This window comes from Zosterops lateralis (genome assembly GCF_965231275.1).
Source record: "Zosterops lateralis genome assembly, chromosome: 4".
NCBI lineage: Eukaryota > Metazoa > Chordata > Aves > Passeriformes > Zosteropidae > Zosterops > Zosterops lateralis.
Window position 1 is genome coordinate 34,347,681 of NC_139765.1, and position 24,747 is coordinate 34,372,427.

Consider the following 24,747-nt stretch of genomic DNA (forward strand, 5'->3'; position numbering starts at 1 on the left):
AGGTGTCTTTGGTTGTTAGCTTATTTTTTCTTTTATTTTTACATTTCACTCAATCCCTTCCTTCCTTCCTTCCTTCCTTCCTTCCTTCCTTCCTTCCTTCCTTCCTTCCTTCCTTCCTTCCTTCCTTCCTTCCTTCCTTCCTTCCTTCCTTCCTTCCTTCCTTCCTTCCTTCCTTCCTTCCTTCCTTCCTTCCTTCCTTCCTTCCTCCCTCCCTCCCTCCCTCCCTCCCTCCCTCCCTTCCTTTTCTTCCTTCCTCTTTTCCATACCAGTCATCAATAAAATTACTTGGAATTGAACCTGGAACATAAATATCAGACAGTTCATGCTTCATTAGACAGAACAAAAGAGCAGCATGATTTCCACAGACCTAGTTTAAAAACAATCACTATAATACTTTCCAGGGTAAGCAAAAAAAAAAAAAAAAAAGTGTATTGTATTCCATATTTGTGTAATGGTTATATAGTTTCATATTTTTACACAATATGGAATTTCAAAAAGGACATTGAGGTGCTGGAGCGTTTTCAAAGAAGGCAAACAAAGCTGGCAAAGAATCTGAAGCACAAGTAGGGAGCTGTAGTTTTTTAGCTTAGATAAAAGGAGCCTCAGGGGGTAACTTACCTCTCTGCAACTATCTGAAGGGAGGTTATAGCCAGGTGAGGATCCAACTCTTCTGTCATGTCTCAAATGAAAGGATGAGAGGAAATGGCCTGAAGTTGCCATTCCTGAGGAGGTTCAGATTAGGTATTATAAGAATTTGTTTTCACTGAAAAGATGTTAGGAATTGGAATAAGTTGCCCAGGAAGGTGGTGGAGTCACTATCTGTGGAAGCACTCAAGAAGAGATGTCTGGATGTGGAATGTGGGATATTACTTAGGGGTGATTATGGTGCTGATGAGTTGTAGATGTCAAGACTAGATCATCTTAAAACTAGATGATCTGTCTTTTAACTTCGGTGATACGGTGATTCTATGCTTCTGTGAAATGAGCATGTCCTTTGTTTTCTGCACTTGTAATTAAAAAAACACCAGCAAACTTCTAGTCTGAAAAGACTGGAGGAAATTCTGACAATTAGGAAGGAAAGGCAAAGCAGTATTTTTCTTTTTTTGAGAAAAAACTGTTCAGAGAGTTCCTTTTTAGAGTCCTTTTATTAAGTAAAATTTTAATGATGGAATACATGCTTGAATTGTTTCTGTGCCTTGGTACAGCACAAAGGCATGATCTTGAGATGTTTTAATGGATATATGAACTCAAACTCTGTTTATGTGATCACTGTTCTGAATCTTTATTCATTGTAATAAGCATCTCCTACGAGAAGAGTGTAAATATTTTATAGTGTAAATGTAAGATTGTATTTTAACTGTGGTGATTTTACTGAAATATTTTTAAAGGGATTTATAAAAGAATAATTAGAAAATTCAGTCAGTCTGATACATGTAAATAAATATATTTCAATCTAATTCTCTCTTTAAAATGCTCACTTAATGAGGTATTAGCTTACCTTGTTCTGTCATGTAACACTGTGGCAAGAATACTATACAGACTGCAATGTCTCTCCATCTGCACATTGGGTTTGAAGGAATACATCTTGCTATTTTTTACATATAAATTTCACTGTGCAGCGATAGGAAGTTCCCTATCTCTAGGGGAGTTCCCTAGGTAGTTCAATGGGAGTGCTCCCATGGACAAAATGTGTACAGGTCAACATAAATACCAGAGGGCTTTGTTGATATAGATGGCTTATAGGTGGGGTTTGTTACTTCTTTTTACTTTTTTTCCTGGAGACTGTCATCATCAAACATATCATATTTATTTATGCATAGTATGTGTGCATACATATGTACAAATATTGCTCCAAGGGAGATTTTTTATATTTCTGAGAGCAGGATTATAATTAGTTTCTAGTATGTAGGTTCCACTAGCCAGAAATCTACATTATAGATGTAGAACTATAGAACTAAGAAAGATGCTGCCCTGGTTTATTCAGTATGGCAAAAAATTTAGTTCATTCAGTGAGCATCTTTGAATTTTTCAGCAGTTTTTGATACCAGTGATTATAAAATTGGACTTTCTTGTGCATTCCCTGTCCTTATTTTGGATGTGGCCTTGAAACTGGAGCTGTACTGCTCGTATCATAACTGAGTGCAGGATTTCCTGCTTTACCAGAGTTTTGACTGAGGACTTGCTAAGAAGGTTTGGAATATAATGATGTTGGTGCTTAGGAAAATATATTCTTTTTCATGTGACCTGGATAGCAAAATCACTTGTAAGCCCAGTGTAATTTACTAGTTTAAAATACAGTTGTGTCATGCTGCAAGGTTAGGAATACCAGTGTAGGAATTAATGAATTTTCAGCTACTGCTCCTAGGCTAATTTAGAGAGTTAGGTAAAACTTAATTTAATTTTATTGCTTCCACAGAAACTTGTAATGATAGTGTCATATGTCATTTGTCACTATTTCCATCTGGTTGTGAGAGGCAGGCCAGTTTGCTGCATAGGGATGCCATTATTTGTGGTCTTGGGAATTCCAGGAAGTGTAGCATGGCTGTGTATGCACCTGGAGGGCACTTCGTGAAAAATGTTTTCAGATGTGTCACAGCCTCACAAAAGGCTCTTCTATGTGGAACTCGAAACTAAAGATGAAAAGCAGACTGGAAACATTTCTGAGCCCATCAGTAGGATACAGCTTGAGGATTTTTCCCCTGCATGTGGTTTACAGCAAATAGCCAAAGTGCTCATCCCAAGCAAGAATATATGCATGTTCTAGAAATTAATTTTCAGAATTTTGTCTCCCTGTTAACTCTATTTTCTCCTCTGATAAACTTTAATTTTCTCCCCTGTTAAACATTTTCTAAAGAAGAAAGCACAAACTGTAATAGAAAGTTTTATTAATATTAATTCTAATATGTTCTAGTTAAGGTACGAAACACTAAGTTGATGCTATACCATTAGATGCATTCCTGAATGGAATAAATATTTTATCAATGTGCATGAATGGGAATAGCTGCACTACTTACAATGCATAACTCTTTCATAGATTTTTGCACCTCAAATAATTGCCAGTAGAATCTTCATGACAATATGTGATGCATGTGCCTCAACGTACATTGTTCAAAAACCTCCCAATTTTAGAATTAATGCACAAATTTTATACTTTTAATGAACTATTTTTCTTTCACTTTTCTTACACTTCACACTTTGGATATTGAAAGTCCATTTGGGTAGGAAATTACTATGGCTATAAGGAAATAGCCTTACAGCATTGAAGTATCAGGGATCACTCATTTCCAACTATGTTAAGTTTCCCACAGTAGTCCTCCAGTGTCAAATACTGGACTTTAACCTCATCAGCTGCTAGAATTAAATTCAATAGAATTCATTTTATGCCTTTTCTCACTAGGCCTTTCATCACAGTTTCAGAAGGAGAAAGAGGGGAAAAATAGTTTACAAGATAATTTGAAAAATTATGATAAAGTTACTCAGAGGATATTGTTGTTAGCAATGATGAACAGCAGGAGTAAATTAGTTAACAGAGCTCAGATGCAGCAGTCAAAAGTATACAGTAGATCTACCTTTTTAAACATAAGTGCAAAATTACCAGAAAAAAATCATATACCAGACATATAGAAATTAAAATGTGCAAAAATTTATTAATTATTTGCACATTAATTTGGATGCCTTGGTTTCAACGTTTTTTAGCAGTTATATATATATATATATGCATATATATACTCAGATGTAATTTATGAACCATTGAACCATGATTAAATAAAGATGCACGAGACTGAATGAGCAAAATTTATAATGTGTATGTTTACCTGTGCTGAAGTATTGTTTATTTAAAACAGTGCCATGCTGATATAATATGTACTGTGTTTTCTTTAAAAAATTCTGGAGCAACAGTGTTATAAATACATCTGAACATGATACATGAATCAACATGAAGTTGCTTTGCATGGAAATTGTCTTTTCAAAAGTCATTATCTGTATGAAATGAAATATCTTTTAAGTAAAGAGAACAGCATTATAAAAATGTTTTCAAGTATTTAAGGCTGTAAATCTGGAGAAGGGAAATCTGACAGAAACAAGTTAAGAATCATACAGGGAGTTTTGCTTAAAACAAAAGATGGAATTTTTTTTCTATATGACTGCTTAATTCTCCTTTAAAAGACTGAAAGTTTAAAAATATTTCAAGTATTTAGAAACTGTTATAAATCAAAATGTGAGGATCATTGCAAATGTGTGATTTGAAGATAGATGGACATGGACACAAGCCTGTGGCTGTTGTTAAATATATTGATAATGTGTGCATTTTTGTTTACTGCAAAAGTAAGCTGTCATATACAGTCAGGGTTAACTTCCTCAAATTATAATAGTAAATTCGTTGTGAAACACATCTTGCAATAAGTTGTGTTTTCCATATGTTGAAAATAATTGAATCCAAAAATACTGTATTTTTGCCTGCTTTAAATGCCAGGTTTACTCTATTGAGTTAGTAAATAGTCACGGAAATAAAGCTTAGGTCAATATTTACTTCGAGAAATGATTAAGCTCAACTACAATTAGCATGAACATTGTATGTATTGTTACATATGCTCTCAGCAGTGGAAAGAAATTGTTTAAAGGTTTAGTCTAGACTTTTTAGTTTAGACTTTTTTATATCTAGAACTTTTGAAAATATCTGCTCTTAATTTATCCTGAATTAAATTTTGAAATCTGAAGAAATACCGCCTGATCAGATTGCCTACTAGTCAAGGTCTGTCTAAAGAAAAATGTTATGTATTGGGCTCTGCAGAAATAAATTAAAAAGTATAAAAAGGAGGAAAAATAGCATTCAGTGCTAAAACACACTCTTCAGAACCTGAAGGGACTTCCAGATTTTTTAAATGCACATAGCTTCTTTCCTACTATTTTTATACTCATGATTGTTTGATGCAAGAAGGAAGTCTAAGCATGAGGAAGAAATATCAATTTAATAGGTAAATTATACCTAGTAATTTAATAGGTTTATTTATTTTGATGTTTTTCCATAAGATGCTTGATTATGGGGGAGAAGATCGTACTTTCTTCAAACCTCACAAACAGGTAAAACTCTTGCTTTATGTAAAGACCTCAGGTAAAGATCAGCCACAGAGCTGTGATTATTTCTCCATAGTTATTGGACTGCTTGACAGTGCTTCAGAGACCACTTCTGTGAACACAGTGGAGAACACCAAAGTGATCTACTGTGTGGTTGTTCTCAGTACTTCACGAGCCAGGAGATGTAACAATACCTTCAATTTCTTTATGTGAATTTCAGTTGAGCCACATCACTGTTCTCTTAGATGAGCTTGTTCGAATGATCACATTCATCTGTTCGTATGGTGTAATTTAAATATACTGTAGTACTGTGCAAAATTTTGTTCCATTCAGCAGAATCTCTGTTGCCCCCTTTTGCAGATGACGGTTGCTGCTGGTACGAGCATTGAGAATAACATTCAAAGGACCATATCCTGCCCTAATGTATGTTCCAAATATCTTGGTTTTTTGCATAATTAAATGTGAAGCCTCCTTATGTGAATATGATATTTTGTTGCCCACAGAAGCTTGTACATCTTGAGGTTACTTCACATTATGTATTTCAGTGTCAATGAATATTGTACTACAAGTGAGGTCTCAGCCTATCAAAACACCCAAATTGCTTTAATTTCTTTCTAGACTGTTTGATGGTGCAGCTAAATAAAGATGATGATGATGATGATAATATACTCACAGTTCCTTCTGTATTTACCTTGCTTCCCAGCCAGCTCAATGCTCCTGTCAGTTGAAATCAGTAGAACAGCGATAGACAAAATGAGGAAAGCAATGAGAGGCTATATTTACTCTACTTAACCTTGTCCTAAATTGCATTTTGATATGAAGATGTGTAATAATAAATGTGGAAGGAAGGTAATTTCATTTTTCTTGCTTAGGCAAATGTATACCATGACTTAAAATAGAAGGAGGGAGGAATTGTTATTGCATATGAAAGATAGAATTAGTGATATATCTGGTTAAGAAGAGAAGGAAATTATTCACTTGTAGTATAATAAATCATTTGTCTTTTTAGACCAAAACTATCTAGATAATGGAAGAATCATTGGGCCAAAATTGATCTCTTACACATTAATGGGGAAACATTACTGAAAATTGGGATGTACTCTCGAGAAAAGAATGTGGCTCTGAATTTTCTAGAAGCTATTTTTTCTCATGTAATGAGTTTACTAATTTATTTTTCAACCAAAGATTATCATATTTATAGGGGAACTGGCAGATGGAATTCTGAATAAACACTTCCATCCCCTTAAGTTCTTTGAAGGTATAGCAAATAATCAAAGAATAAGCACAATCCAGTTAAAATAACTAATCTCTAAAAGAGAAAATGCTGTGATTTAATATTGGTAAGAAGTGAATTTGTCCTCCCTATCTGGGAAAATAATTTCAAACCAGTCTTTTTTCTGGAAAGTTTCTGCTCTTAAGGGAACACAGAGAAATTCTTTACACTGCATTCTTGGAAGATACTGCATCTGACCATCTGAATCATTGTGGATTTCTGCATACATTTCTGGAATAGATTGATATTATAAATTCTTGGCTATGATTTGTACTGTTTGATTTCATTTTCAGACTTGCTTCTGTGCAAAGGAAAAACCCTTCCTCAAGACACACTCTATGATTAATATCCAATCTCTTTTGGATTTTCAACATGACTTTAACTTCTCCAGTGCAATTTTAGCATTCCAGTTTACAAATTGTACCATTTGTAACGGAAGCTAGTAATATAGACAGACAATAGCTAGTAATATAGAAAGATAATAACGTGGCAGAAATGATGAGCATGGAAAAATGTACTATTTCCAATTTAGTTATAGAACTCCATGCTATTACTTCAAAATAATTTGTGATTTTTTAGTTTTCTTTGAGCAGCCTGGTCTAGTGGAAGTACCGTGTCTGTGGCAAGGGGTTGGAACTAGATGATCTCTAAGGTCCTTTCCAACCCCAAACATTTTGTTATTCTATAATTTTTGAATTTATAATTAATAATGACCAAAATTTCTGTTAGTTATAAAAGAATCCTGTTCAGAGATAGAATATAATCTCTATCAACATCTGCATGTAATTCAAATGCACTTGAGCAAGAGCAAAAAGTGGAAATCTGTCCTCAGCCTTTCATCCAGCACCTTGAAGGGAGGACAGGAAGGCAAGTCAGTTCTACTTTACAAGTAAAAAATTAAGTAAATAATTTCTTTTATTCCATTCAATGCCAACCCCTCAATTACCTGTGTGAACCATACTTTTAACGGTGGGCATTAAGACTGTCAAATCTGCAGTTGAAATTGTTTGAATGCATGGTAAATTTTCAATGAATGGGCTAAATTATTCTGAAGTGTTCTTGTAATTACGGTGAATTGCACAACTTCATATTTCTGCCTATTGTAAAAGGAATAACTACAGAGGATAGCTTCAAAACCATAAAATTTTCTATCAGTATATATGGCACTGGTTCAAAATTTTAATTACATGGCATTAATAATAAATTGTAATTAATTATAAACTTCAGTTACTTACTTAAAAAGGCACAATGCATTTTGTTTGGCTTTTCTGGCTCTTAATGATCCAAAATATATTTCTAGAACTACTCACCTAGAAGCAGTGTTTGAAATGCTAAAACACACGCAATAGCTTGTTCATGAGACAAATATGCTAAAATATTTTAAAAGGCTATCTTCAGCCTGAGTAAAATTTCTTAATGTTTTTAATAACAAATGTAAGCAGGTTTTTAGATATAAAGGGTGTTTATATGTCATTTTGCTTAATGAAAACACACTGCAAGGCTTGCAGTAAAGCTGAAGCTCAGGAAGAAACTGCTATATATTCAAAATTGAGAATTCAGATATTATGGGGTGGTTTTCAAGGTAGACAGGTTTGTGGACAGGTTCCCACATTTTAAAAGTTCTAATCTGTATGCTGTTGCTCTGTGAACTTCTCACCTTCATAATTATAGGCTTCAGTTTGCCTTTATTCCCACAAAAACTGTTTTCTATTCTTCATTATTATCAACTGTTCGTGCAGCAGAAGCTGAGGGAAGAAATGGGTATTATATATAGTAATAAAATGCTTTGCAGATTATTATTCTCCTCTGTATTTTTTAGTAGGATATTAACTGCTAGGTTTGCTGTCTTTCATGCAAGATATTCCAAATCATGACTCTAGTGATTCTGTCTATATCTATCTATCTATCTATCTATCTATCTATCTATCTATCTTTTTGAAGAGATTGGTCTTTAAACAACCACTCGTATACTTCGTAAGCACCATTGCTTATAAAAATATGGGAAGCTATAAGCCTTAAGTGCACATTCATTATAAAATGGCTGGATGAACATTATTGATGGATGTAGTCAGGACAGTCTATTGTACTGCAATATCTCAATGCCATTACACTATGACAGGAAGCAGTGCACAGACAAAGACAGGGCACTTTGTATGCAGATCCAGTTGCTGTGGCTGCCTGACCCTGAGCTTCTGCAAAATTGCAGCACTTCTTTTCTTTACAGCTCTTTAAGGTCCACAGTGAAAATGTAAACAGCAAAATAGAAAAGAAAGTGGTGGCAGATATTAGGCATGCTGTGTTTCTTCATTCAAAACAGAACTTGAATCTGTGTTTTTGTAAATCAAAATTGAGCTATATAGCAAATGAAAACATTCTTCACTGCATGTAGTTGAAAAGAAAACTATTTTAATTTTAATCAAGTGCAAACACAATGTATTTTGTTCTTGAACCATCAGCTGTAACACTCCTCTTTCATGGAAAGCCACACTTGTTTTGTCAAAACAGGTACATACCTTCAGAAATTCTTTGAGCTAATCAGAAGTTTCAGAGTTCAAGTACTCAGGTCTTTTGAATTCCAGCATATGCGATTCAGACTGGTTTATTGGATAGATGCTTTTACTAATGACAGAACTTAATGTGCTTAAATTTTTAGCATCAACGTTTTCTATTATTATTTTATTGTTTTAGCCAAGATGTAGAGCATATCTATAGGCAATTTATACAGGAGCTTTGTAGAAAAACAGAAATCTGTTTATATTTTGGCAAATTCAGCAGTTATGCAGCATCTTATAAAGTTGCTGGTTTTCATCCGTCAGCAATCTGAGTTCTTTACACCATCTCAAAAGGTTTTTTGAGAGGGTCACTGTAAGGAGGCTGCAGAGGGTGAAGCCTTTGGTAATATACAGATGCATTAAAATATCAGCCTATTTATTTTCCTCCTTTATGAAAACGAAACTGTACTTTCAGGGTTTTTTTAATCAAAGATTAAATCCTGGGTTTTTTTCTGAAGTTTCTTCATTTGAATAAGCACAGTATGTCTTTTCCTTAAATTGAAGCCAAATGCCTTTATTCTGAAGCAGAGATAATTTTTTTCAATGTTGAGAACATTTCTGAGATCAAGAGATAAAAGTACTCCAGAACTGCTACTTGACAGGAAGAAAAAAGTCAGAAGCCAAAACATAATTACAGGCCCCCAACCTTTCTCAGATTGTTATGAAAGCACCCTGAGCTTTCAGCTCAGCTACTTCAGCTCATTTTCTACCTTCATAGGAATCAGGGATTTACCAAACAGTGACCTACCACTTGAAGCTAGAAACCCATTTTATGTGATCACCTGATGGTTTCAAGCCTCAGACCCTCTTCACACGTAGATGTTCCACTTATTTCCATGGAAGGAAAAGAATTGCAGTGAGGTTTCTTTTCTCAAGCTTTTCATAAACTCCATAGCTTAAAGTCTTCAGGAGTCACTTCATTCACAAATAACCTTGCAAAAAGAAAAGCAATTTAAATTTCTTCTCAGTGGCAGTCACTGTGCAGCTGTGTATTTTCAGCATGACACTAATCTTTGGCCCTCACCTCTCACTTCCCTGCCACAGGGCCAGCAAATCTCACTGTGCAGCCCAGCATTTCTCCCTCTGCTTCAGATCTCATGGCAGGCAATGAACTGGTAGATCTGCTGCTGGGCCACCTGTGCCAAGTGTGTTAAATCAGGGGGTAGAAAGAGATAGCAGCAATGCTTTGCAACCGGGGAGATGTATCACTGGCAAGTGTAAGCCTTGGCAACAGTGGGGTGTCCTCATCCTCAAGTATGTCGCAGCACATTCCTGGTAATGCTCTTAACATACACAGCATCCGTGTCCTGGCATAGCTTTGCAAGCATTCCAACACTTTCCCATGGCATTTGGCCTGACACAGGCCCAATGCATTGATTTGAGAGAGTAAAAATTGCAAAATAGAAATCAGGAATTCAGAATTGTAGCAGCATTTGCAAAGATTAGCAAGAAACAATTCTCAGATGATATCTAAGTTATTCCACACCTTTTTCTTTTTATTTTTTCATCTTATGTTTTTTTCTAGAACTCACCACTGGTTTTCTTTTTTGTTGTTTGCTTTGTTTCCTTCCCTTCTTCTGAGGCACAGTTTATGCAGGGAGCCTACAGCTATAGGCTGTAACTCCCTACTGCCACAGAAGGAAGATCTAGATATGGAAAGAACTATGCTTTGGGGAGAAGAGCAGGTTTTCATTGGTTTGGTAACATTTTTCCTTTCTATTATTACTGAGAAAAATCTTAGCCCTATCACCAGAAAACAGGTGGGGCAAAATATTTTCATGGCAGAGATCTAACATACAGGAAATAATTTTCTAGCTAACAATGATGGTCCTAGATACTTTCCTTTTGTCTCACAGAAGAGGTATCCAGAAGAGCTATCAGCTGTTAATGGCAGGGCAATAATTCATTTGGCAAAAGACAGTTGGCAAATTCCTTTGAAAGAATAAAAGAATGCCATCCATCCCAAGACGTGGGAAAAATAAATCAGCTCAGATTCAGATTATTTCTGTGTTTAAAAACATGCAATGTTTATGATGTACAGGTTTTGCCTAGAAACCTTTCTTGCTGCTGTGGTCCTGTTGCTGGAACCAAGGGGAGGCAGAGGAGGAAGTTCTCCTAGGGGAAAAGTTCCTGAATAAGCAATTAAATTGAAAAGGGCAGCCATGGACTGGAAGGGGGAAAATAATTAAGATTCATTAAGCATGGAGTGTGGAAGCAGGTGGGGGATCAGAGACACCAGTAGGAACAGGGGCTGGTGCCTGTGCAAGGGAAACATGATCTGAGATGGAGGAGAAGTGAGAGTGGAGAAGGAAGTTTCAATGGCACAGTTCTCCAAACTGAAAACTGATCTTTCCATGGAAATGTGAAGTTTTGTTGGAAAGATATCTCAGAGAGGCCTGAAGTGGGAGAGAGGTGCCCCCTCCTAAAGTATCTCGAGTTCCAGCAGATGAAATTATGAATGATGGTACAACAGGTGGCACTTGTCATGTGGTCTGGACATTTCTACTTCTAATTATCTGTCCAGCCCAGATTTGATGCTGTATATCAGGCATATCTAACATGCTGATGAGAAAGTGATTCTTTGGGAATTTATAGAGGTTGTATTACCAAATATACTTGTGAACTCCTTAGACTTATGGATTAGCTCCAAGTCAGTGAAATAATCAATGTTGCATCAAGCTGTATATTGCACTTAATTAAATATTTTAAGAGAAAGGCCCTAACTGCTAGTTCAGCCACTCAACTTGGTAAGAGCTCAGCTTCTAGACAACAGTAATCCAGGTACTGGCACTTAAATAACACTCTTACACTCTTGTAATATAGCCTTTTTACTGTAATTATATACAGCAATATATTACATTTTGAGTGGTGAAAGAAATTTTATTGTAATTGTTTCCCCAGTGAATAGTTCTGGTTTATTAAATTGCTAATAGTTGTCTTTTAGAAGGATAAACAAACATGCCCTGAGAAAGAAAAGGAATTATTTCAAAGGTCAGTATTACTTAAGCACTTGTTTCATGCTTACAGCAGACTGGAGTTAGAAGTAATTGGAAAGCACACTGATATTGCAAGTGACAGACCAGGGGAAAAAGCTTGCACTAAAGATTGTGTCCTGAATTTCCTTGGTGCCTCAAGGTAGTGACTGGCTTGAAAATGCACAAATGCTTTATACAATAATGATGAAATGTAATATTAACACAAGGATTAAACTTGATTTCATTTTCCCAAAGGAAATGCCTGGGAAAAAATCTATACCATGAGAACTCTAGACAGTATATTTAAAATAAAACATACTTATTTTCTTTGAGCATTAATGACAACCCATTAAAAGAAATTAAGAGAAACTGTTCTTCCAATGGTACATTTATATTCTCATGCTACTGTAAACTACAAAGTAGTTTATGTTTGCAAAAAAACAGAAATATGAATATGATCCTTCTGTAGATTTTGAATTTCCCCTGACCTTTGAATTGCACCATTGTTATTTCATTCATATGTAGTAAGCCTACTAAAAGTTACCTAGATAGTGATACAGTGAATTTTGCAACTATCTTCTTTTCTGATTAAATCATAGATGCCTTTTAATCAAAGTAAATAAAACAAGCCCCCCCCCCAAAAAAAAAAAAAAAAAAAAAAAAAAAAAAAAAAAAAAAAAAAAAAAAGAAACAAACACAAAAAAAACCACCAAACCAACCAAAACCAGAAAAAAAAAAACTTCAGGAATGTTTATCATCTGTAATTTATTTTTGTCTGATCTTTCTTATATCTAATTATTGTATTTATTATGTAAAATATTTTTATAGGTAGATCTGTCCTTCACATTACACATTTTAGACACCAAAAAAATCAAATTATTAGCATCAACTGGCTTCTTATTTCACTACTCCCTGTCTTGTATTTTATGTAGGAAAAGGCATAATTATAGGGTGAGAGAAAAATGTGAAGAGGCAGATGATTTGAAATAAGGTAATTATTTAATAGTGAAACAGTAGGAAAAAAAACAAACATGTTTTGGGACAAATGAGCAGAAAGAAACCTAGTGAAGATACTTCCAGCAAGGCATCCTGTGGTCTGCTAAACTTTCTTTTAAATATATACTTTTCTATATGAATAAATTATTCGTGAGACACATAATGCATAAATTTTACTACCATGACTTCTTCATTTTGATGCATATTCAGCTACTTCTTGGCTTTATTATTTTTGCAATTGTACATATTGCAGATTTTATTCAAATGGAAAAATAATCCTTTTCAGATTTAAAGTTTTAAAAACTTTAACTTTAAAACTTTAAAACTTTTAAAACTTAACTTTAAAAACTTTGCAGGATTAGTCTGCCTCTGTCTAAATTTCTGGTTTTGAATTAGTATTAATAAAATTCTGTTAATATTACTATAATATATTAATATAATTAGTATCATATTCTGAAAACTGGATCATGCGAAATCATAAGAAATTTTAGAGAAAACAATTAGTGTCTCTATTTTAAAATACTAATTTGAAAAATATCTTTGAAGAAATAGCCTTATTTCATGTCTTCTGTCCTCCCCATGACCACACTCTCCAGATGAGGATCAAAACCTGTTTTTTAATTTTGCTATGGTTTATGGATTCAGCTAATACTGCACTTAGGGAACAGATAGGTCAGTTTTGAAGAACTGGATCAGTTCAGATAGTTCAAAGTATGGATGCCAACTTAGATTTAGATGCAGAGCATGTACTGGGGGGCTGGTTTTCTCTCATATCTTCTTGTCATGAGATCATTCTGTGCCTCCCTTGAAGGGCATGATCCCTGCTAGGGAGAGGGGGAAGGGAAACAAAAATGTGCAAGATTATAAGCATAGAAGCAGAACTGTTTCCACTTTGCAAAATTATCAAAGAAATAAAAAATAGCTTATGCACAATGCCAGAAAGTCTTACTGGGTTTCAAAAGTGAGAGAAGTAGCTGTAAAATGGTCTAATTTTTCTGGTGACTTATTGTTGCATCGTGTGGGAACAGGGATCATCATGTCCAGGGAGGCACAGCCCCGGCAGGGACACAGACAAAACAAGTCTCTGTTTTGTTAAACACGAGGGTCCATTTTATTTCCCCCCCACACCCCGAGCCGGGGAGGGAGAGGAAGGCGAAGAGAGCCAAGGCCAAGAGAGAGAACCCCATCCCCGTCTCCCCTTAAGCAGAGAGTCTGGGGTCAGGGCAAAGGGCAGGTGAGGGCATTGACCTGGAGCCAGTGGAGACACACCCAGGGGAAGGAACCACAAGGCCAAGGCCATTGAGGGAGGCAGACCCGACCAAAGCATTGTGTACAGAGCACATTGGCAGTGTCCCCTCGGGCAGGAGGGGCAGCTGCGGTCTGTCTTGCCAAGGCCACACCCTGGGTAGTACATTGAGTGGCTGAAGGGACTCCACGAATTGTGTAAGGAATTTAGCACTGATTTTATTTTGATATATTTTATTTTGATATATTTTTCACATTTTCATAAGGTGAAAATTCGGCCCTGAGTCTCTTTGAACCATTATTTTGATAGAGCAAAATAATCAGAAAATTAATAAAATGTTATTAGCTTAAGCTTACACTGCTCTAATTCTTCTTGCAGTCCTACAAAAGGAATTTTACATTTCTATTCAGTTTCAGAGGATTTTTGACCTTTTTGTCTAGAAAATATCATTACTGAAGCTTTATTAGGAACTGTAACCTTTGAAATAGTTTTCTTCTTAAAATATTATCCTCCAATTTCATAATGCATTTTGATTTGTTCCATAAACCTTGTCTTTGATATTTCTGTTAGAGCAGATGAAGATAGATACAGAACTACTTCAACTCAATTTATTTTAAAGTATTAGGTAAACATCAGTTTTTATCTTGAAAAGGAATCAATTTTGATTAATAACTATATTTGAGAAGATGCAGCTTTTCAATATGTATTTTTTGCTATTAGATCCAGCTAATCAATATGTGATTACTTGCCTGGCTGTTTAAAAGAACAAGAGTTTGTCATAAATTACATGAGCTGTAGCTCAAAAATCTGTCATGAATCTGTGCAGTCACCTGGTAATCTTTCCTCATTTTTCTTTTCTCACACATTTACATCTGTTTTAACTCAGAACCCAAATCCAAATTAAACCGGTAAAAGCAGATGAAGGGTAAAATTGGGACTGAGATTAGAATCTGCTTAATATTTCTGAATTGAGATTTATAGGATGAGATCTCTGTGACATAGTCTGTCAGTCTGGTCTCATGACCTCCTGCCCAAAAGTAGCGAAGCATCCCTGTTAATTTTCCTGTTCTGACATGCCTTTGAGGACAAGACTAAGCTGTTACAGTGGCAGAGTTTGAAGATCTCATTTAACTCCAGCTGGAAGATCAGCTGTCCAGGTGACATACTCCTATGGGTGGTTTTATCATTCGATAGGTTTAGTTACTTCTGCAAAGAAAATATGCCTTAAGTGGTAGGGAGACAGGTTTTCAGGAACTATCTTGTGGCATAATTCCTTTTTAGTAATTGTGGATGTGTGAACTGTATTTGTATTTCTTAGCTAGTCCAAAATACTCCAAAGGTATCTGTGAAGGCATGTGATTCTCTCCTTTTTGTGGCTTTGCCTTGAAATATTCTATTCCCACATGACAAAAATGATGATATTTTTGTGGTTACTCATTTATTAGTATGTTTGAGGAACAGAAAAGGTTTATACAGAGTTTTATGGAAAATTAAAAATGTATGAATAACTGACCTCTAGCAAACTGTGCTTTCATTCTTCACTCTGGAGAGGAAACTGAGGGTGAGATCTTCTCTATACTATCCCTGTCACAGCTTGTGTTACCATGCACTCTCTGGCTGTAAACAGAGCAGATGGAGTGTTCTGATTGTATAAATGAATTATTTGACCTAAGCAGAAACATTTGTCCAAGATCAGGACAGGGAAGGCAAGGTAAGGGGCAATGTTATGGTCCTTGGGAACTTGGGAATTCCTTGCACAGTGAGGGAGCCAGGGCATCTTCAGTCTTAAATATCAACCAGATGATACAACAGGCATCTGCAGAGTATTTTTTTTTTTAATTCTGCCACTTGTATGGACAACTCCTGCTAAAACTTGGGAATTATAGACTGTTACTGTTTGCATATTTTAGTTTTATTTCCAGATTCATATCAGATTCAGTTACTTTTCATATCTCTACCATTATTTTGTTTGCTTGCTTTCCTGCTTGCAGTTCAGCGCACTTTTCAGAGCTGCTTCATTTTGCTGGAAAGAAAACCTTACTGTTACCCAGAAAAAGGAGGAATGCATTTCCTGTGTTTATAGTCACAATGTTATTTTGACATAAAAATAAGCATGGCCTTTGGTGGGCCAAAATTCTGTAAGGGAGGCAGCAATCAAAAGCACTGAAGGAGAGTACACACATCACAGAATACAGACCCAGCAAACTCTAGATGCTACTGTATGAAAGTGTATCATGTGGCTCTCCACAGGGATTGCTGTTTGTTTGTCAGCCCAGGTGGCTGTGATGTCTGTCTTTTCCCATTCCAGGTGATTTATCAGGAAAATTGATTATGCATTATGTAGTTGAGGCCAATTATCTGTCATGTTGTCATGTTGGCTCTGCCTTGTCCCTCTTAATTTACTACTTCTTTTTTTTATACTTAATTTGTAACTTCCTTTGGAAAGAAAACATTTCTTTCTGTGCTTTCACACAGGCCTGGAGGTAGGGTTTCAAGTGCAAATTTATAAAAATTATTTAATACAAAATAATTATTTTCTTTACATGAACTGTTATAGCATAAGAACTGAAGGGAAAGTTTTATTATTTTCACTTGGATCAGCCAAGACAATGCTTAGTATATTTGACCTCAATGAGAAATTGTTTCCAAGTATTGTAGTGCTGATGGCAAAACTTTGCAAGGCATGAGATGATACATTTGGGTTTTTTAAATATTTTAAAACTACATGAACGTACCGATTTCTGTATCAAGTTTTGATAGTTCAGTTCTTTTTCCTTCAAAATAAGTTCACTAGTGGACTTGTAAGCCTGATTGACTTTTGAAAAAGACACCTAAAGTCATTACACTTGGCATTTCTGGTTGCTGGAAGGGAATGCATACATGAAGCCAGCTTAAAACTGTTGCTCTCTTCGAAGTTGCTTTTGCTATTTGCTCTGTATTTATAATTGTTGGGTTGAGCCACGTATATACAGCTCTCGCATGCAGATCTGTCTGGCTCAGGAAAAGAAGGCTTTCTGTTATTTTAGGGAAGTCCATTTACACAACTAGTTGACCCTCAACTGACACAGCCATTTATCTGCAATAATGGTGACCCACTGGCCAAGCCCTTGGTGTTAAGGCAAATTCCAATATGATAGCTGTGGCTACTTCCAGAATTCTTTTTTAAGCTTCAGGGGTTTATCATCCTTGTCTGTCTTCTCTGAGCTTCATTTCATGGTAGAGGGTCATTGATGGATCCCACAGAATTGGCAATATTGCAAATTACACCAAATATTCTTGGAAGAACTAAAACATATTAAGCAATTCGAATATGCATTTCTCCCTTTTTCCTTAACCAGTCCAGTTACCTGCACTCAGATAATAAAGATGAAGTTTCTAAAATTCATGGGTTTGGTCAAGTCTTCTGGAATACAGACCTCCTAATATGGAAATTTCATCAACAGGTGAAACAAAATTATGATACTGCACAAAGGGTGAAGAAGGCATCAGTCATATGAATGATTCTGTCCATTACCTCATTAGTTCTCTGATAACCAAAACAAAGATCTGTTTTTAAATGTTTTATAAAGATATCAATGAAATACTAATCAGTTATTACAGAAGAGGTCTTCAGAGAATAATTTAAAAGAAATTTAATTAACTATTGTTTTTTATTTAAAAATTAGGATATGTGTAAGTTCTGAGGCATAACGTTATCTGAAGATCTAGTGAACACTGCATGTACATATGTTCATACAGTTTTGCATAAGCTATGCAATAACAGACAAATTTTTTCAAATCTTCACATAATCTGTAGAAAAAATGAAAATCAAGTTGAATAGCACCCTGAGGCAAAAGAGAAAATAAAACTTTATGCAAAGCTCAACACGATCAGAGGGCAAGGATATTTTCAAGTATTTTATTTCTACAGTTATGGGCTTGCTTGTCTGTATGTATAAAATGCAGAAATGGATAGCTTTTTTATGCCCTCTGTTTTCGCAAAATTTCCTCATTCAGCTCTCATTCTCAGAAAGTGGGGTTTTTTGAGCTGAGAAAGTGTTTTGATATGATTGCAATGCTTTAGGGTTTGGTTTGTTTGGAGTTTGGGGAGAGGAAGGGGTTGGGGTTTTTTTCATAAAGGTCTATGGGGGTAATGAACACTGAAATGCTGTCACTGCATTTTAATTATTTTAGGGTTTTTTTTTTTTTTTTTTTGGCTACTGAATGCAGCTGAAAAATAGCTCCAAAATTTAAAGAATTTAAGTACATAGACTACATTGCTTTCTTAGGGCATAAGACATATGTATTTCACTTTGAATAAAAATTTCTTTCTCATAACATTACTAATAAGATTTTTAATAATAAAGGCTGGAAATGGAAATTTTAGACAAGACACAGCTTTACAGAATATTGAAAAACGATTGATTCAAAAAATATGAGAAGGAAAAGAGGTGCTGCAAGGGTTTATCTTTAGTTCTGTAACGTGAACTGATTTTATTGCATGCCAGTAGTGCTAAAATAAATGACTACCTGCATAAATATCTTTAGGACTTTTAGTAATATGATGGTTACATGCTAAATATAGTGCAGGCAGCAAGCCTTTTGGCACACCAAGTCAGATTTCCAGTTCATCAAGCAGGTCGAGACACTACAGGGTGCTCTGCCCAAGTTTATTGAAGCATTCATTATCTTTCCAAACTGGTTTAGCACCCAGGGAGGGATTTTTCCTGCCAGATTACCCACAGACAGTTTAGAGACAAACTGAGAGATAGCTGTGGTACATGTGAGAGAGCTGAAGCTGGACTGAGTTGTAGGTGCATGGCTACAGCTGAGACAGTGTTTTATGGGCAGCCAGGATGTAGACCCCAAGACTCTCTGCAGCCTTCTCCAGAGACTACTTTGTTTCTTATTCCTGGGGTTCTTTCATTTCTCCTTGTCACAGCCCTTGTCAAACAATATAAATGCACAAGTATTAAGCTAGGTGTCTGCCTGAAACAGATATATCCCACATATTTTGGCTGTATACTAAATATATTCTAGACAACTATCTTTTTGTGATGACACAGATTTTAGGGCTTCAGACTGAGATGATTATGTCTCTAAATCAATGTTTGTCAAGTATAGCATGATTGCTGTAATTAGCAGTTTTCTTCACTACACTTAACTAAGTCCCACTGTTTTTTTTTACCAATGGGAAACCATATACATTCCCTAGAGAATGGAGAACTAGTGAGGCATCATTTTCTGCAGGATTTATGTGACTGTTACAGTCTAAGTCTAGCTTTTTATGAGATATAAACATATCTGGTGAGAGTATTTAATAGTCTAAATGTGTGAATTTGTGACTGTGCATTAATTTCTCTAAAATACTACTTTAGAAAGATAATTTTTATTTTCTATCCCCTTCATATGACTCCATCATATCTTGTGGTGGTAGCTGTAATCCTAAACAGAGCTTTCCTGAGCAGAAGAGCTCAGTATGTCACATATACTCTGTCCTGAGCATTAGCATGTGTGTTTATTTATCAGTAGACACAATGTAATAAAAGGGGGCAGATGTAATGCTGAATTGGTAGCAGTGTGATAGGATAGTGGACTTCAAACAGAAATAGGAGCTCTGCAGCACCTCAAAGGCAAGTAGAGTTGTTTGAAGCGCAATTTCTGTTTAGAGCACTAGACCTGGATCAGCAAATACAATTTAGTTTTCAAAGTGACAGTCACACTTCAAACAAGCCTGACTGTTTCTGAAGTGTGTGTGTGAAGATTAGGTAGCAAAACCTTCCCCTGACACAGTCTTGTAGTAATTACTTTAAATAGAACTTTAAAAAAATAAATAAATCTCTGTGTTTGTTGGTTTCTGATTTTTCCTTTTTATGGAGAAACATGGATAGTGTTAGTGGAGTGGAGTTAGTGTATAGTGTTAGTTAGGTGGAGTCATGTAAATTATATGAAAAATGAACAAAACTTACTTGTAGTTCATATATTGTGAATTGTTTATGTGAGGTGATCATACACCTCGTGGGTAGGTCTGGCAAATCACACAACAGACCTCATGGATGTGCATGCATTTGTCATCAGAGCAGATAACTCACCACTTCTTAGAAGCCATGGACTACGTCCCAATTTTGGAGTACTGTTCTGGAAGTCATGCTGTTCTCCTGCCTTGCACAGGCACTGTAGGTGCCTGAAGGACTAAAGAACAAGAGATGGACAACAATCCATGGATTGCCTGGGCTCTGAACAGGATCTGCCTCTGGACCACCTGCCTGTCCAATGGGCAGCCAAAGAATGTACTGCTCACAAAGCTGTATTTTGGTGTAAATGTCGTATTTATTGGACACAATCACTGGAGTCCTACAGAGCTCTTGATTAGCAGCATTTTTTCTTATGTGTTGAACTACTGCTTTGTTATGATCTGGTTAAGAGATACATCTGCTCAAATTGAAGTGCAAACAAGATGTTCTGATGTCAATAATACGGATTTTATTAAACAGTAAATGTGAGTGAGACAGATAGAAATAGGAAGGAGGGAAGGAGAGAGCAGAAAGTGAATTGAAAAACCTCAAAGTGTTTTATATCGGCTACCCTGTAGTCTTAAAAAAAAAAAAAAATAGACGCCAGTGTCTGAATGTTGACACAATTTTAAGATGTTTTATTATTCCTTTATTTCCAGTAAAGGTACAGAGGTTAATAAGATCTTTGTTGCTTATGCAATTTCTAATACAGAATACACCATTCCTTAATTTGGTTTTCTTGGCATCTGTAACTACATTGTATATTTTTCCTCAGGACAAAATCTATGTCAGTAATTACCAATTCATCATATTTCCTGATGAAGAACATCTGTGACTAATTATCTTGTTTTCACCACTGAAGTTGTTAAATTTTATTGCAATAGTATGGACAAAATGAAAGATTGCTGGTTTGGGTGGGGTTTTTTTGCTAGAATCTGGTATGATTAATATTCTGAAGTTTGGACATTATTCAATAATAGAGTTAAGCATGTTTGCACTTTCTTCATCCTCCTTTTTTTCTGTAGTCTTACTCTGAGTAAATCAATAAAAAAATGCAAACTGGAAAACAGCAAAGTTCAGAGGAAAAAAAATTATATAAATTTAACACATTAAATTATTTAATGCGAATTATTTGTTATAAATTCTGAAAGGGTAAAAAGTGTGATTTTACTGTAGAAGGAAGGTTGGGTTGGGTTCAGAACAGGGGACTTGTTGACCTATTAATAATAACTAAATGTGTGATCATGGATAAAATTTACCCAGAGTCAATGCTGAGAAAGCAGAGAGGGAGACAAATGTCAGGACAGTTCCAGAAAATGAGAGAGAAGAAAAGGTCATGCTGTATTTTGTCAAGTTTGCCTGGAAGAAAACAACAAGTTGCTCTGGGGAGAAGCAAATTGAAGCTATGAAAGTAGAGTTTGGAAAGTAAGTCAGGGATGCTAAAAAACAACTAGACTAGAAATCTGGAATGGCACCAAAAAAAGGTGCACATTCTTTATCCAACATTACAATAGAAGACCTATCCTGTTTACTGGTTAGTGTGTGTTGCTTCTTTTAGTCACCCTTCATATATCCTCTCTGTCAGGATTTATTTTAGGTTATTTCTCAGGGCCATGTACTGACCTCAATCTGCCTTCTAATGAGGGTTGTATGTGTGCATTGATGTGCTGAAGCCATTGTACAGTCTGTAAACCACTTTGATAATTTGCATATTGTCCAGGCTTGTTCTTTTTATAACTTTGTGTTTATTTTAAATTTTTGAGGGAAAAAAAAATAAAAGAAGTAGGATGGTAAGCATAAAATCAGACTCTGTAGTGAGTAGCTGATAGTGGGAGGTTGTAGTCTTGTATTCAATGCAGCAGTTTATTTTGTGCTTATTCTATTGCTCTGTGACCATTTCACGTCTTTAATAATTAAATATCTGGAAAAATATATAACTGATTAGTCGGAATAAAATCAATCCCATTTCCATAAAATTGTTTTAAAAATTCATCATAATCTGTCATTTTAGATCATATTTTGCTCTTTTTATTTCTTTATAGATGAAATATTTTCCAACTGTGGAGGAGTAAATTGTCATCAGATTTTATGCAGTACAATATCTAATCAATCAAGGCATATTGGTACAAATATTTTTAATTCTAAAAAATGTCACTTGAAAATGATGATATGCTGTAGTCTGCAATATAGCTATATCTGCAAGTTATGTAGTTTTTGAAAAAGTGAATGTGAGTATCTGTAAAACAAAGACACTAATTATTAAATGGAAAAAAGTTGATAAGTTGATGGTATAATTATTATTTAGCTGACTCACTTCCATACTACAGTGGTATGATTTAAGGAAAAAAAATCCCTACAGTGGCAACTAATGTAACTTTCATCCCACTTCTGGAAAGTGTGCTGCCATAATGTTGCACATGAGTAATACTTCTACAAAAAACAGTCCAGTATAGTGTATAGTAAAACATTCTGAATACACATTGTAAGCCAGTCTGCAGTTTCATCTCACACTGTATATAAGATTATGACCTTTTTAAGTCACATACCTGAATTACAAATTCAGCTTTATTATGTTTACAGATGTTTATATGAGTGATGTTTTATCTCATCCTTTTTCAGTACCAGTCCAACAGCTGTTTAATTTGCTTATAGACCATCTGTGCCTCAGTGTTCCCATCAGTCAGGAGCAAAGCACTGAAGGCACAATAAGTGTTATTTGAAAGTAACAGGGTGTGTTACTGTCATTCACTGTGATATCTGTTCCAAACCAAACCAATCTAGTTTACATGATCTACAAGACAAGACACCTTTAAATTTTCAATCTGCCTTTTTCACGGGGAAAGAAAAAAGACTTTAAGTTTATTGTTGTTAATAAATATGGGAAAACGATTCGTTTGGTATAATTGGATTGACTAAATTGTAATAAAAATATTTAAAAGTATTAAAAAGCTATATTTTTATAATTATAAAAATAACTGAGTTTTTTAAGGGGTGGAGGCTGTCAAGTCCTTTGAAGCCTCAAGCTTTATAGCCTGATACTAAGGATTACAAATAAATAACATTGAATTTTTGTCATCTACTACCTTGTGCTTGAGACAGTTTTTTAAGATTTTGTCAACTCGCATCTCTTATCATAATCTGAAGAGTCTCACAGGACACAGGAGATTCTAGATTTAAAAAGAAGAAAAATCTGTTGTTAATTCTATTATGCTTTTCCCCCCTTTTTCTTCTGTTTTATTGTTACTGTAAGTGTTTTAACAGACCAATACCTGCTGGGTGTATATTATTCTTCAAAAAGCATAAATTTTAGAGATCAGGACACAGCAGATAATACAGAGAACCAAATCTAAATTATTTAAATAGAGGAAATGGGAAAATATTAATAAGCCAACAGATTGCATACTTTATTTAGCAGTTCTCCATTAAAAATAATTTAACTGTGAAGAAGCCAGGAATGCTAAATGGACACTTTTTAGCTGATGTCATGTAAAATTTACACTTTTACATGACAATTTTTCAGGCTAATTTGGGAAATAATGGAAAAGAGATTTCTGTTTGGCTGTGTGGTACTGATTAGAGAGTTATACATGGATAAATGTGGTTATATTGCTAAAACCATATAAATTATATTCATATTGTTATTGCCTTAGATTCAAGTGAAAAAACTACCATGGTGTATTTGTGCCCATCTCTTCTGTCTGTAGAGTCGGATTTCTCCCTGAATAATCCTGTATGCGAAAATCATTGCCAGAAACAGAGCCATTGCCATAATACTGATCTTGTTGTGGAGATTCTCTTTGACCTCAAAAATCTGGTGGAATTAATCTTCATATGGCAAGTGTGTACTAGCAAAATTAGGCAGATTACATCATAAGTCCTGTCAGGACTTTGTTCTTCCCATTATCTTTGAATTTCCCATTACCAAGAATTTGCTGTCACATCAACTGACACATAAACAGATGCATTTAAAGCTTCTTTCTGACTGAATTTCAAAATATAATTTTGAATACGCTAGTATTCAGAAATAGCTACACATTTCAAAACTTCAATCACTGCCCATATTTTTGAAAAAAAATTAAAAATGATGTCTCAAGTTCACTGTGTTACCAAATGTCACAGTTTTCAGCCCAGCTGGAGATGAAACACCAGAGCCACTCGCTTAACCTCCCCTCTGTCATCTCCCACTCTGGTGGAATGGGGAAGAGAATTAAAGTATAATTTGTTTGTTGAACAAGAACAGTTTAATAAGGGAAAAAAAAGTAAAATGCAACAATAATGGTGAATAAGAATGACATTCTGTGATGTCTCTTTGGTCAGTTCAGGTCACCAGTCCCAGCTGTGCTCCTCCCTGCCAGAGAATGAGAAAAGGAAAAAAATGGGTCCTTGATTTGGGATTAACACAACTTAACTGAAAATCAAAACATCGGTGTGTTAGCAACACCATTCTTGTTCCAAATCCCAAACACAGCACTGTAACAGCTACTGGGAAGAAATTAACTCTGCCCTAGCTGAAACCAGGACATTCAGTTCTCTCTTACATAACAGAAATCTTGTTATCATCTTAGAATCATCAAATAGTTGCTCAAAAAGACTCTAGAATCATTGAGTCCAATTGTTAACCCAGCACTGCCAGGTC

The 24,747-nt window shown here is 35.3% G+C and overlaps 1 protein-coding gene across 1 annotated transcript in view; it reads left to right on the plus strand.

Annotated features, from left to right (window-relative positions):
* The window catches only part of PPFIA2 (PTPRF interacting protein alpha 2), a 296,559-nt gene that overhangs the window by 151,903 nt on the left and 119,909 nt on the right, over positions 1 to 24,747 (plus strand). The window contains exon 3 of the mRNA XM_083859151.1: positions 5,437 to 5,499. Coding sequence (XP_083715277.1) covers positions 5,437 to 5,499 — 63 coding nt within the window. The remainder of the gene's footprint in view (positions 1 to 5,436; positions 5,500 to 24,747) is intronic.